The sequence below is a fragment of the Mus pahari genome, chromosome 3, assembly GCF_900095145.1.
Source record: "Mus pahari chromosome 3, PAHARI_EIJ_v1.1, whole genome shotgun sequence".
Lineage (NCBI taxonomy): Eukaryota > Metazoa > Chordata > Mammalia > Rodentia > Muridae > Mus > Mus pahari.
This window is the reverse complement of record NC_034592.1, coordinates 152,190,532-152,205,531: the sequence shown is the minus strand read 5'-3', so window position 1 is coordinate 152,205,531 and position 15,000 is coordinate 152,190,532. Positions and strand designations below refer to the sequence as shown.

The 15,000-nt window shown below is 47.7% G+C and overlaps 1 protein-coding gene across 5 annotated transcripts in view; it reads right to left on the bottom strand.

Annotated features, from left to right (window-relative positions):
• Window positions 1-15,000, bottom strand: part of Tshz2 (teashirt zinc finger homeobox 2) — a 439,568-nt gene that overhangs the window by 178,528 nt on the left and 246,040 nt on the right. For 2 of the 5 annotated variants that reach the window (XM_021193027.2, XM_029536010.1), the window contains exon 2: window positions 10,445-13,505. In XM_021193027.2, the coding sequence (XP_021048686.1) occupies window positions 10,453-13,505 (3,053 nt within the window). In that variant the 3' untranslated portion in view covers window positions 10,445-10,452. Of the gene's footprint in view, window positions 1-8,503; window positions 13,506-15,000 lie in introns of those variants that run through there. The other 3 variants (XM_021193028.2, XM_029536011.1, XM_021193025.2) reach the window with 2 other exon arrangements.

The following is a 15,000-nucleotide window of genomic DNA, read 5'->3' as shown; positions in this document are numbered from 1 at the left end:
CTGAGCATGCTCGGTGAGCACTCTACCCATCGAGATATCTCCTCAGTCCCTCAATTCAGTTTTCTTGTCAAGAGCCCACACCTGTCATAGCAGGCTCAGTCCCTGAAATAACTCATTCACTCCTGCGACATTGCCTTGAACTATAATCCTGTCTTCAGAGTCATCGTACCTCCTGATACTGCTCAGTGGTAAGTAAATGTCACAGAGGTTTTGGGGGTGGCACTTGGGAGGTCATGAGGCCCTGTGAAGCCTCTGGTGAGCCTGCATTGTGACATTTAAGTCTATCTGGCAAGCACCAGCACCTGGTAATCCTTGGTTTTGTTTTTTAGTTTTCAAGACAGGGTTTCTCTGCGTAGCCTTGGCTGTCCTGGAACTCACACTGTAGACCAAGGCTGACCTTGAACTTAGAGACCTGCCTCTCGAGTGCTTCGATTAAAGGCATGTGCCACCACCGCCGGCATGTCATCCTTGGTTTTTAAAAGGTACAGGACCCACAAGCAGTACCTGACTACCGTGCCTGATTGAAGGAGCTTCACACAACTGTCTGGATGTGCCATGAAGCAACCACTGAGGGCCAATGTCACCACCCAGGAGTGTGGCTGAGCCATGGGCTTTTGTATGTCAGTAAGGATATTGGGTGGCTTACAAGAGCTAACGTTGGTTCAACATTAGAGCTGGCAGGGGGACTGAGTATTTCCGGTCTCCCAGCTTCCTAGGTAGTGTTTGGGCGTGCAAGAACACTTCATTATTTGTAATAAGCACGACTGAGGTATAACCATTGGTGTTTTATGTACTTATTTTATTTTATTTTTAACAAGTTGTATGTTGTGATAATGTTGACATAAGTATTGAAGTGCACACAGTTTATTTTTGTGGTGTGTGTGTGTATGTGTGTGTGTGAGTGTGCACATGATTGCACATGTTTGTGTAAACAAATGCAGGTGTGCTGTAGGTCTCCTGTCCCCGCCCTTCCTCCCCTCATGGGAACACAGGCATTAAAGACACAGAGTATCTTTAATAGTGTCAGGGCTTGGCTTTCCCACATGGGATGGGTCTCAGGTTGGGGCAGTCATTGGTGGGCCACTCTCTCAGTCTCTGCTCCGTCTTTAATCCCTTGAATCTTGTTGGCAGGACAAATTTTTGGTTGAAGGTTTTGTTCGTGAGTTGATATCCCACTCCCGCCCACTGGAAGTCCCACCTGGTTACAGGAGGTAGCTGCTTCAGTCTCCATATCCCCCACTGGTAGGAATCTCAGCTACCATCCTCCCCATAGATCCAGAGATGTCCTCCACTGATTTCCATTCTTACACCCAGCCCTCTCCCTTTTCTCCTCTCCCACACCTGATCACTTTCCCCGTTCCCCTCCTCACTCCCTCCCACCCAGTCCTAACTGTCTCCTGAGAGGCTCCATCTGGCCATGGATGGAAGCAAACACGGAGATCCACAGCCAAACATCAGGCGGAGCTCAGGGAGACTTGTGAGAGAATGGGGGACAGAACAGAGCAAACTAGAGTGGTCAAGGACACCCTAAGAAGACCTACGGAGTTAACTAACTCCAGCCCATGAGGCCCCACAGAGTCTGAAGCGCCAGCTAAAGAGCATGTGGGGGCTGGAGCGAGGCCCCCTACATATCTGTAGCAGATGTGCAGCTTGATCTTCGTGGGAGTCCCCTAACAATTGGAGCAGGGACTGTCTCTGACTCTGCTGCCTGCCATTGGACCCCTTTGCCCTAACTGGACTGCCTGGTTGGGCCTCAGTGGGAAAGGATATGCATAGTCCTGCTGCTTCGGGATGTCCCAGGGTAGAGTGGCACCCAAGGGGAGCTTTCCCTTCTCTGAGGACAAGGGGAGTGGAACAGTGGGGGTAGGGACAAGGGGAGCGGACAGTAGGGGTAGGGACTTGTAGGGGTGGAACTGAGAGATGAGGGAGGGGCTGTGATCCGGATGTAAAGCGAATAAATAACTAAATTAATGAAGTAAAAACCAACGACGACAAATTCCGGTCTTCTAACTTACTAGGCATGTGCTTTACCCATTTGGCCATTTCCCCAGCCCATAGCCACCCATTGCTGACACTCTGACCCGTGAATACCCAACACACTTTAAAGGCACTGTGCTCAGAAACACTGGCAGTTCTGTGTATGCTGAACTCAGGATGAATTCAGGAGGCCGGTGCTGTGTGAATAGCCCTGAGCATAGCCTCCCTGGGGATTGGCTTGGTGTGACAGCTCTGCCATCTGCTGCATGTGGGTCTCCGGTTCCTGAAACCCCTTCTCTGAGCGTGGGGTTTCCTATCTGTAAAAGGGAAATGATACCTGCTTTATGGATCGGCTGTGCGGACTGAATAAATATCACAGGTCCAAATGTGTTAGGGGCAACAACATGGGTTAAATATCATTGGGATTAGGGCACAGGAGCCATCTCACCAGCTGCACCCACAAAGCAGCTAGTGCCCTTTGGGGAGACGAATAGGGAACAGGAAGGTGTAAAGTCTGCAAGACAGAGCTAGACTGTCAAAGGACACTGGATGATCACCTCAGCCCAGTGTGTCAGGAATTACTGTAGTCACTGTTCCAAATCCCAGGATCTCTTCCTGACAAGTCCTTAGCAAACCTGGATGGCTGGCACACTTCGACATTTTGGACTGCCTTTCTGTTCCACACAAGGGCAACAGAAGGACCGCGCAGATCTTCCACAGCTGCGAGAGGTGTGTTGATATAAGATCTGAGGTCCTAGTGTCATAGGAATTGAGGGGACAAAGAACCTAGGGAACAGGACCTCTGTCCCCATCTGGCTTGTCACCAGATTGGAAAGCTGCCAACTGGTAAGTTGGGTCTGGTTTCTTATATGTTTAGCCTGAAGAGTGTTCAAAACAATAACAACCAACCCGGAACTCACCAATAAAGTCCATCAATGAAAACATTTATCTGTCCGCAAAGACATGGATTTCTTAGCTCTCGTGTTAGAGCTATGCAGGCACTTCTTGCTTTAATTTGCCCAGTTGTGCTCAGCCTGATGGATCCCAGGTGCTACCTCCTGGTTCTTGGGCACTTGCATTGGTCGATCCTGGATATTTGAATACAAGCACACAGTTCTGGCTGTCTGTGGGTACCCTGTGGGTCTTGATCCTGAATGACTCTATCAAAATAAGTTTGTGTTTTACTTATGGCTGTGAAATGTGGGTGGAGGATGATTTCACAGCAAATCAAAGTTCATGAAAAACTCCATCAAACAGATCCAAGCACAGAGAGGCAAACAGAAGTAGGGTATCTGTGAGTTCAAGACCAGCCTGGGGTACCCAGTGAGAGCCTACCACAAGAGACACAAAATGGGGGAGATGAATGGGAATATCAGGCAGTGGGGAGAGAGGGTGGGTACGTCCCAAGTACATTATATATGCACATAAAATATTCTTGTGAAATGAATCATTACATATCGTGGATATCATACACACACAAGCACAAGCACACTTACACATGTATCTTAGAAATATCTTAGAGTTAGTGTATCTTAGCTTTAGAGTGCTCAAGGTCCCGAGTTCGATTCCCAGCAATACAAGCTAACACATGCACACAAACAGGTCTCACACACCAAAAGTTCCTGGTGAAGGAAGGACCAGCACTAACATGGTAACCAAGCTAGAAAATACCTTTGTTACTATTTCAGGTGAAAGCCAAGAAATCAGTCGGAGGGAAACGTGCTTCACACTTGAATATATCATGTGTGCACAGGATCCCTGTGTCTGTCTGTCTGTTTGTCTGTCTGTCTGTCTGTCTGCTGTCTCTCTCTCTCTCTCTCTCTCTCTCTCTCTCTCTCTCTCACACACACACACACACACACACACACACACACACACACGATGTTCTAGGAAGGAAGAAAGGTCACCCACTATCTCTCACACACTCTTGGAGTGCTTCTGTGTGCACACTCTCTTCAGCCACAGAGTTTTCCGTTCCTTGGGGTATTGACATCCATCTCCTGGGCAAGGTGCGCTTCCTATAACATTTACAAAGGGTTCACTGGGAGACATGAAACACATTGATTTTTCTACCAACTCCCCATCTCTAGAAGAGCAGAGAAGAGCTGAGCAGTGGATCCTCTTCTTTTGGTAGCCAAGCACATCCCACACCCCCCTGGCCTACATATCATTTAACAAACTGCCCTGTGATTCTTTCGGGGCGTGGCATCCCCACTGATTTAAAATCCCCGCATTGCTCAAACTGCATTGTTCTTCATCAAGTGGAGTCGTTTTTATGTGAAGTGTCAGGCTCCCTAACAAATACCTCCTGCCAGACAAATCAAGTCCCTCGTCGGAGAGCCGCGGCTAAATAGTTTATAGCTTTAATCTGCTCACCGAGGTGTGCAGTCTATGACAGTAATTATAAATGCAAGGAGAAATTATAGCTGAATGCCTTAACAGCATTAGGAGCTGTTTGATGAACAATCATGGGCGTCTGCTCATTTCCAACAATAGAGGGCAAGTTAGTGTCAATGCATTAGAGAGATCTCAGTTCTGCATGGCTTTTTCTCGCATTTACCACGGAATGTCACTTGTCTCCTATAAAGTAGAAAAAAAAAGCATCGTGGAAAGCTTTAAACTTGATAGTTAAAAAAAAAAAAAAAACAGACAAAGAGAGAATTGCAGAGGAAAACGGTTTATCATTGTGACTCGTATTTTCCGTTATGTTTGGCGGCAGGTTGGGTTTCAAATGAGCTCATCCAAGGTAGCTAACTGCCTGTTTACTTACGAGGGGCCGTGAAAAAAAATTCCCTCCCCAAGTCTTTTTTTTTTTTTTTTTTTGCTTAAATGCTTTTATAGAGAAAGACTTCATTAAATCATTAAATGAAGGGCAAGTTCAAAATGGTCTTGGAGAGCCAGCCCCTACAAACCTGCACCTTGTGTCCCTCAGTTGGCTTCTCCCCCTCTTCCAAAGTCTTCGTAACCTAATGACGCAATTTACTCTTTATTTTCCCCTCCTTGCTTTTGCAGAAAGACGTTTTTAATTTAGCTGAAGAATTACACAAATGTATTTTAAAGACATAAATCCATATAAAAAATATGAGCTAATTAAAACATTGCACTCCCTGTCGCTCATGGAGTTTCAATTTAGCAAAAGGAAAAAAAGAAAAAAACCAAAAACCACGTCTGCTTAAATGAAAAGATGACGGTGATGGCTGACTGGGGTAAATTAAAAACAATGTTGATCTATATTAAAGCGGCGAATTACACACGTCAAGACGGAGCATTCAGGAGTCCAAATGAGGGGGAAAGTGAGGTGGGGTGACATGCACGGCGAGGTAAGGCACATCACTCTGAAGAAATGAAAAAAAAAATTACAAAAATTTCCTCATTTGGTTCTTGTCCCTTGGGAATGGCCAGAGCATCCTATGTGATCCTGTTTCTCATGTGGGCTCCACCTTTGGCCATACCATCCTGATCTCATCTAATTTTGTTTGCCCAAAATGTATTCCTGAGAGAGTCAAGATAGTGTAGACCCATGTCCGTGTGGCTTTGGGTAATGTCTCGTTTTGATACTTAATACAGATGCATGTCATGTGACTAAACATGGAATTGACAGGAACAGAGGTGCTCAGCTTCACCCTGCAAGTCACCCTAGGTCTCCACATTCCTCTGTGATAACCTTTTGGTTAACATCTTAATCGGGGGGGGGTTCTCTGACATCCAGCACTCAGTGACGTCATGAGTGACATCATGGCTATCTTTGCTCACACTGATGTTCATGCAATATCCAAATTGCACAAGGACACACTTCCCATAAAGCATTTCTGCCACTAGGCCATGTGGAATTGTGACTCATTTACAGTGGGTTTCCCAGAAGCCCCCCGAGGAACCCTGGTTCTTAGAACACCTCTTACCCACATATTCCAGCCCTTTCTCTGGTCATACAGTGGACTCTCAACTCAGGTGAGAAGGAGGAGGACACCAAGGGCAGGAGACATGGGACGAGGATGGTATTGAGCAGTGAGTGATTCTTAAGGTTGGGACTCCCACCTTGCTGACGTCGTGCTAACGGGAGGATGATGGAACCCTTTTAGCTCTGGCTGATCTTCCTTCAAAATGAGGATACCAAGAGTGGCCATCCCTGATTCATAGGAAGAAGCCAGTCGGTGATAGCTGCCACAGCTGCCACAAAGGGGAAGGTTTGCAAGGGTTATCTGGACATGAATTAGTCAGTGGGGAAGAATGCAGATTCTGAGAATCTCTGAGCTTCAGGACACAGGCAGGGCTGAGAGACCCCCCTGGGACTTACTGTCCTGGGCTTCCTGTACACCAGGCCTTATGCAAAGTACTCACATGCATTTATGTAATTCTCAGATCCTTCCTGTGAGCAGGCTATGATGTCCTCACTTTACCAATACAGAAGTGGGGTTCGGCATGGTGGGATGGGGTGAAGTTGGAAGCCAGGGAGGATGACCTGCGTAGCCAAATGCTCCCCAGAATGAGATGCCCGCCATCTTTGTTTCCCTGAGACAGGGAAGGGTCCCCGCTATGCATTCCATTCAGCAAATTGCCCCTGAGTGGCATGTCTGCCACTGGCCTCCATGGTCGACTTTTGTTCTGGTCACTAGGTCAGTTTATTTCCTGGTATCACCACCACTGCCACCACGTTTGCCATGGGAGCATGGTCTAGACGTGAGCTAATGCTTATGTGAAGTCGGAGATGGTGGCACCTTGAGAAGTGCAGCACAGTGGCTCTGACATCATTCCTTTGAATGCACCCACACTTACTGGGCTGTTTGGGAGGCTAGCATGGCGTGATGTCTGGGAGGAAGCAACTGCTACAAGTCCCACAGTTTGCTATTGCAATCGGTGTTCCTCGCTAACTAGGTGTGGCGCTTAGTAAAAGAACTAATATTTGCTGAGGGATGGAAGGGGCAGAGGGAGGGGAGGAGAAATGGAAAGAAGGGTATTTCTTTAATGGACAGAAAAACAGTGGGCACCCCTCACAGGCCTTCACAGCTCCAGCCTGATCAGGGCCTCCTGGATTGACATGGAATCTATGTGATTAATATCGATAGAATTATGACTTTCCAGGTTGAAAATGAATCTCATGGGAACAGTGGATTTTTTTTTTTTTTTAAATAAAGCTAAGGTCCACATCATGAAATTTGGGACATGGCTATACAAAGACTCAGTGGTTTGGTGAAGGGCAAGTTCAACTGGATTAGATGTCCATCCTTTATCTTATCTGGCAGCCTTCCTAGTGTTTCACACCCCCGCCCCCCTGACATACATTTTCATCAAGCCATCCATAACAGAAGTGGCAGGCAGCTTGTTGGACTAGAATACATTTCTGCCAGCAGTCTCAAGGTTAGGTGTGCCGTTAAACGCGTACACTATATTACGTGGTAATGACTATAATTTGAAGTCCTTATGCATTCGAGACTCAATGATTTACTCACTGTTTAATTTCCAGTCAAGAGCAAGAGACTTTTAAAGGTATATACCAATTCATGGGGAAATTGTTTTAGCTTACTTATGTCCTTAAAAGAGGGGCTGCCCACTTAATACTTTCCAAAGAACTTTAAATGAAACTTTGACTTTGCTATGTGGCAGGGTGTTCCCAGGATTAGAGGTGGGCACAGGAAAGGAAAGAAAATTCAGGTTGGAATTAGTGCCATTTCAAAATGCTTAGATATGGTGGACTCTTAAATATCCCACTGTATCTTGATATATTTTATAAAATACCATGTCATTTTTTTTCAAACATTGTACCCTCCTCCATATCAGCTAAGATTAGAATTCCAGGTGATGATAGAATCCCATAGCCATTTAAAACCATCATATATATATATATATATATATATATATATGTTATATATGTCATATATATGTCATAAATATGTTTATATATGTTAAAGTTTATAAAATTAAGAAAAAATATCCCAATGAAACCAAGCTATCTTATGCATAAACTGTGAGGAGCGGACAGGGTGTATACACATGGTTCTAATCAAGTACTCCAAATGGGGAAGTACTCTTTCCTAGGTGAGCCAAATTTCAAGACACCGCCCTGTCAACCAGGGGGGTGGGGGTGGGGTGTGAGAAGCATTCAAGCAGCTCGGAATAGTTTCCATCTAAATACAAACAGACCTGCTCCCACAGCCTCTCTTCTACCTACAGGACCCACTCCCATCGGATGGAATGACGTCACACTTTTTTTTCCTGCAGCTCTGTCAGACACCCCAGCATGGCCGTGGTTGCACGAAGACCGAGCTTTCATAGTCTATATAACGATAGCACCGTCTTATATTAGAAGTGTTTATTCTGTGCAAATGTGGACAGGTGCAAAAACAGCAGTCTTTCCTGTGTGTCTCCCGGATTTACAGGCAGCCGCTGTGCACATCTCCCAAGTTATTGATCAACTTTTGCTTCTTTAGAACAGACAGCGTGTGCGGCAGATTCCGACTCGGAATGCGACCTTCCTTCTGCTCCCTGCTCCCTAGTTACATATCGCAGTTAAAAAATGATTACAAACCTAACAGGTGGAAAATTGGTCTTTATTATAGCACAAAATAAACATCACCTATTTGTTCTCTTCGCCGGGGTTTGGACCCACAATTATTAGATTTAAAACATACTTCTTGTCTCTAGGTTCTTTATGTATGTCCACCTTTTTTTTTTTTTAAGGACCAGAAGAGCATAATGGCTAATTACATAAAAATTTAAAATGTGATATGGTAAATAAATAGCATGTGGCAGAACCCAGAGCTCACATTGGGCTCAACAGATGCAAAATAGCTTTCCATTCAATAAGGTAAGATGTACAGTCATGCTTGGAATCCCGGAGATGAATCTGCCCGGAACATTTAATTATCATGATAAAGGCATGCAAACAGTAGGGGTAACCCTCACGGGGGGGCCCCCCACCCAAATCAGAAGCATGGATTCCCACCTGGAGGGAAGAGTCTGGAGTCAAGCTCATATTTCCCTTTCTTTCTGCCCATCTTCCCACTTGGAAGCTCCCTAGCTCTGTGAGGAGCGATCGGAGCGCGCCACATAGGACCTTTCTCTATCTAGCGTCTCCCCTAGTGTCTGTGCCTGTACAGCTTGACCCGAAGTTTCCTGCGTAAAAGTGAAAGCTTTGCAAAGAGGGGGTGGGTGGTGAGGGCTCCTAGGATAAGCTTTCCATACCTTGTCGTGAATTAACTAAGAGCAATTCTGTAACGCTGTGGGGGCATGTGCTGGACTGTAAAGTACAGAACCCTTAGCTCTTGCTGGACCCTTGTGTTCAGTCTGGCCGTGTGTTGGGATCCCTAGTGCGTGGGCGTGCCCTGCTGGAGGGGAGAGAAGAAGCAGCAGAGGAATCCTATGACGGAGCTTGGCTGACATCCAGCCTTGCTTAAGCTCAAGATTTGGAAGCAGCCTACGTGTGACTAATTTGCTATAAAGTATTTGCCTTTGGTCATCTATGTCCTTTCTCCTGGAGGTGACATAAATGACTTGGGCATCGGTAACAAAGCAAGGCGTGGACTTCTATGATACATGGTACAAATTCCTTTCTTTTCTCATTTTGGTACTGGGGCTTGAACCCAAGACCTTGTGTATGCTGGACAAGTACTCTACTACCAAAGTGCACCTCCAGCCCAATTGAAAAAAAAGTATCTTGAAGCTGTTGGACAGACCCTACTCACTTGGCCGTGTACAGGCTTCGACTACCCATCTCTATATGTGACATAAACTCACAGGGATGTTTTGCATCTCTCTTTGTTAAAGGTGGACTCTGATCCCGAGTTTATCCTAAAGAAAATCTAAAGGCATTTTTATCTCCCTGCTCCGTAGAGGAGTGCATCCCGATGGTCCCCCTTAAGGGTCCCCGCTTGTCTGTAGGGAAATGAAGGAAGGAAGGAAACACGGAAGGAGCGTGGAGGTAGCCGTCGATAAAAGTCAGCTACCAAATGTGTTCATTACAAGGGCTGACAGTAAAGATATCATTAAGCCATTCGTGAACTGATTAAGCTATCCCTGTATATAACGGCCCCTAGGGTGTCCCCCTCCCCCCACCGTCTTCATTCTGGTGCCACCTCTTCCCCACTCCGTAAGTATTAAGCATTGCTGTGGGAAGGCAGATGGCAAAATGGAATCTAGTCCTTGTTAATTAAAATGAGGGGAAGCTGGACCTTGGAGGCTGGGCCTTAGGTTGCTAAGGGAATTGCGTGTCCTGGAGCTCTTTGAACAACCACGAGAGCTTCATCTCTCTTAGATACATTGTATCCTGCTTCCCCTCTAAACTGGAGGCCGTTGGGGGAATGGCTAGGACCCACTGATCTGGTCCTGTCATTTGTAAAATTTAAGTCTACGGCAGCAAACTATGGTCCTGCCAGGCCTCAAGAGACAGCCTCTGCTTCTAAGCAGACCCATCTCCTTTTAACACGCTCCTCACAAGGCCGTGGTCACCGTCACCTGGGAGCAAACCCCATACCTGCAGAACTATTCTTCATCCGCGTCTGCTACAAACTGAGAGTGGTGTTCGGGTGACTTGCTGTGCGTTTTGCTTAGGTGCAGTTTTACTGCGTGTTTGCTCACAAATGTCCGACTGCATAACTTACACTTGAATTTAGAGTCTGTGTCCTCTTCGCCAGCTATTGTCTCTGGAGACCTCTGAGCCGACGACACCCGGGAGATCTCCTGCTCCACCTTGCTTTGCTGGTCAGCCGCCATCCGGGTCATGTCCTTCATTTGGAAGCCCAGGTGAGACTCTAGGTGGCTGATGTAGGTAGAGGGGGTTCTGAACTGGGACGCACAGTCACTGCAGTAAAAGATGGGGTGCCCTTTGTCCATGTTTTTCAGGAATTTTGTCCCACCTGTTTTCCTAAGCTGGTATTTGACGTTAGCCAGCCAGTGGCTGATGGTGGTCATGGAGAGTCCCGTGAACTTTGAGATTTGCATCCGCTCTTGCGGGCCCAGGTCAGAAAGCAGGTATTTGCCCTCTGAGGTCTGGAAGAGGCTCGAGGCGAACTGAGCTTGCAGGATGAGAAGATGCTGAGGGTTCCAGTTGGACTGCCGGCCTTTCCTTTTGTGCAAAGTGGAGACTTCGCTCGAAACATCCTCGAAGCGTCTGACGTCGATTTCCAGCTTCATAGGAGGGACCCTCGAGGAAGCGGCTGGCTTTGGGGTGGTGGCTTTGGGGAGGACCTTGACCATATCGGCAATGTCACACAGAGCATGCTTCTGAGGTGGGGACGTGCAGGATTGTGCTTGCGAGGACTCGGCTTTCTTGCTTTTGGACTTGGTCAGGTCAATGGGCTGGTCGGTGTTCTCAAACAGGTAGTGTCGGGACACACCGGCTGCCGGCCTGGTGGAGGTGGGACTTATGACTGGCTTGTCCACCACGTTGAGACTGGACTTATGGAACATGGGGATTGTGCTTGAGTTGGGACTGGAGCAGGAAGGGGATCGCAAGGGCTCGGTGGCTTTGCCCAGGTGGTTGTTCAGGACTGACTGCAGGGCACTGAGCGGGTTGATGGAAGGCAGCGCCGGGGTGTGGTTAGCCGGCGCACAGCCATTGGTCAGAGAAGATACTGGTTCTAAGGGCTCCTGTTTCTCTTTCGGCGGCTTCTCCTCCTCCTTAAGGGGACAGGGCTCAGCCTTCCTGGATTCTGAAGGTGGTTCGATTTTGGAGAAAGACTCGCCCTCAGGCTGGCTGAAAGATGTTGCCTCTTCGTGGGGACTTTCCTTCCCACACTGCTTTATGACTTCATCTTTGTCTTCTGTCTCCTTCTTGACTTGAGTGTACAGGGCCAGGCTTGTGGGGACGGGGCCGAGCGGCATGCCTTTCCATTTGGGCGCAATGGGCCTCAGCTTGTTGGCAAGGTTGGGTCGGATTTGCAGTATCTGAGAGCCCATTGCCATAGGTGGCTTGGTGCCCTCTGAGAGCTGGTAGGCTGCGTGGATACTTGGGTATGCGCTCCAGCTGGGAGCACCATTTTGGGCCTTGTTGATGGCTGTGGTTACGGTATTTTCCAGTGACTTTAAAATGTCCCCACCGCCCTTCGAGCCGTCTTCCAAGTCCTCCTCTCTCAGGTATTGGTATTTTATGGTGGGGTCGAGAGGTTTCTGTAGAGAGTCTTCATAGTCCTCGCTTTTCACACCTTGTTCATCTTCGATGCCCTCTCCCTTCTCCTTCTTGCTTTCTTTCTTTAGCTCGGTGGTAGAGGCTGTGCACTCGGAGGGGGAGTTACTTGATGGCTTAGGGGCCAGAGACTCACTGTTTGGGGTCTCAGACAGTGACTGCATTTTCTCCACCGCTAGGGGGTCCAACACAAGTTGCTTTCCTTTCTTGGAGGCAGAGCTAGTGACTTTGAGAAAGTGACCCGTGACCATCATGTGGGTGGTGAGTTGCTGCAAAGTATCATGGGAACTGCCACACTCCATACACTTTAAGATCTGGGACTTGCAGGCCTCGAACTGCCAAGTGTAGCTGGCGCCGTTTTGGTAGCCGTAGCGGCTGTTGGAGGGCAGCTGCAGGTTAGCACTCTTTTGGGAAGAAAAGGAATCTGCAAGTGACCCTGTGGTGGAGTCCGGGGAGCAAGGCCTGTTGACATCGAAAACACGCTTCTTGGCTGGTGTGACCATCTTGGAGGAAATGGTTGGTACCGGCTCCTTCAAAGGCACTTTTTGGTAATGTTTTGTCTTTATCATGTGGACACTCAAATCTTGCAGGGAATCGAAGGAGTCACCACAAAACATACATTTCAGAACCTTCTGGGCATCCTCTTTGTCCATGTCTTGGAAGGCCCTTTTCCGGGGCTTGGAGTAGCTCGTGGGTCTGAGCTTATCTTTTTTGCGGTTGTCATCTTGATAGTGGCCTGTCTCGTTCATGTGCACGGTCAGCTCCACGAGAGTGTCGTAGGCCGCACTGCACTGCCTGCAGCGGAACCTGCTGGCTCCGGTGAACACCGAGCCGCACATCTTACTGCTCTGCCGGTACAGCTGCACGGAGCTGAATAGGCTGGGCTTACAGACAGAACGGGAAGGCAAGTTCTGCTGCAGGCTTTTGGACAGGGCATCTTGGTGCCAATCAAAATCATTCTTGCCACTGCTGTTGCGGGTGTCGCAATTCCGTCTCTCGCTGTTGGATAACTTGAAGCCGAGGCCCAGGCCCGACCAGTAGGAATCTGATAGGATATTGGCATAGACAGCTGTCATTTTATCCATGCAGTTATGAGGTTCGCTTGGAAGTTTGGGGTGAGCGTTTGCTTTCTTGTCTGAAACATCTCTGCCACAGACACTTTTGATGTCTGACACCTGGTCGCTGGCATCGCTCAGGAGAGACTCGTTTTCTGCGTCCTGATTGGACAGGTGGCTCCCCGGTGAGTTCTGGCAGCTGAAGTAGCCTTTCTGCTCTGGGCCCGTTTCTAGTTCCTCATCTGTCCCGGTGTCATTGCTGCTCTGGTGCTGAGCCACGGAGCCACTGTCTTCCTCCTCCTCCTCCTCTTCCTTTATTTCCTCCTCTTCCTTCAGGACTTCCTCCTGGGCATACCCTGCAGGAGACAGAGAGCGATGAACTAAGTGTAGCAACAGCGGACAGAGTCCATCCCCAAGGCCCTGTCTACCCAGCCTGAACGGAATAGCAATGCAATCTATACTTCTACCAACTTCAACAGAAACAGGGGAAACAATAAATGCTGGAATTTTATTGTGGGCTGGGTCTCACGTAGCCCAGGCTGGTCTCAGGGATGGGTCTCACAGAGCCCAGGCTGGTCTCAAATTTGCTATGTAGCAGGACATGAGCTTTTGATCCTCCTCCTCTGCTTCCTCAGTGCTGAGCATACAAGCATGTATCATCATGCCTAGTTTACATGACACTGGGGATAGACCCAGCTTTCATGCACGCTAGGCAAGCACCACCCCGAGTACATCCCAGACCCCAAATGTTGTCCTGTGTGCCATCCGTTGCCTGTTGCTTTGTATCTTGGCAAAGGCATAATTCTCTATGGATGATTATGATCACAGGTTAACAATGTAGGGTCAAACATCACTCTGATGTTTCCTGTAATGGGGCAGAGGCAAAATTTGTGTGTATGGTTTTCTGGGAATCTAGACTGAAATGCAAATCCTATTAATGTCATGGTACAGGAGATTGTTGGCTCCTAAGAAAGTTAGGGTTTGGTCCTTAGCATCTCCATGGCAAACTGCCCCAAGACCCTTGGGAGCATTGGCTTGAATTCATCTAAATAGGAACCTGGATACATGGCCGTCACCTCCTTGATAGCCTGTGTCTCTCTTTTGTAACATTTTTATTTATAGAGAGTTGCCAGGAGAGAGAAAGAGGGGGGGGTGAAGGAGTATGCAAATAGCATCTCTGACCAATGGCTGAAAAATTATGTAAGCTCAGCAAATACAATGATTTTAAAATAATGGTGAGTGGTGTTAGAATGGGAGATTTGGGGGCCAGTCTATTATTCTCTCACGGGTTTATGAAGACCTTTCCAGACACGGCTGAAAATACTCTCTCGATCTTGTTCCTGTAATTTCAAATGCACCGTGATTTGTGGGTACCCGTCACGAGATGCCAATTATAGAGTTGATTTGTGGATGCAAAATGCTATTGGGGAAAACATGCTTCCCCTTCTCTGAAAGGACCGAGGGCCAGTAATTGCACAGGGAAAATGCAGGCACGGGAGAGAGAGCCGGAGCAAAAGAGAATTAATGGGCGAATCCCCATCAGTGCCGCCGACGGGGAATGTGGCTATTTATGCTCATGGGTTCATTTTCTCCACCTGGCCTTTTAGAGTCACATGGGTAAGATATAAGCAAAGATGTCCCCATGCAAAGGAGACCCAGCTTCAGATCTGCAAGGCTAGCATAATCTTAATGCAGTATTTTCTCATTCTCTCTCTCTCTCTCTCTCTCTCTCTGGCAAGAGGAGAGAGAAACCCGAGATCAGATATCAGATTCTGTTCTTCCCATACACCAAGCCTAAAGTTTGGAATGGAGGTTATCTCTTCACACTAGGCCAACAGAGGGGGAGGGGGA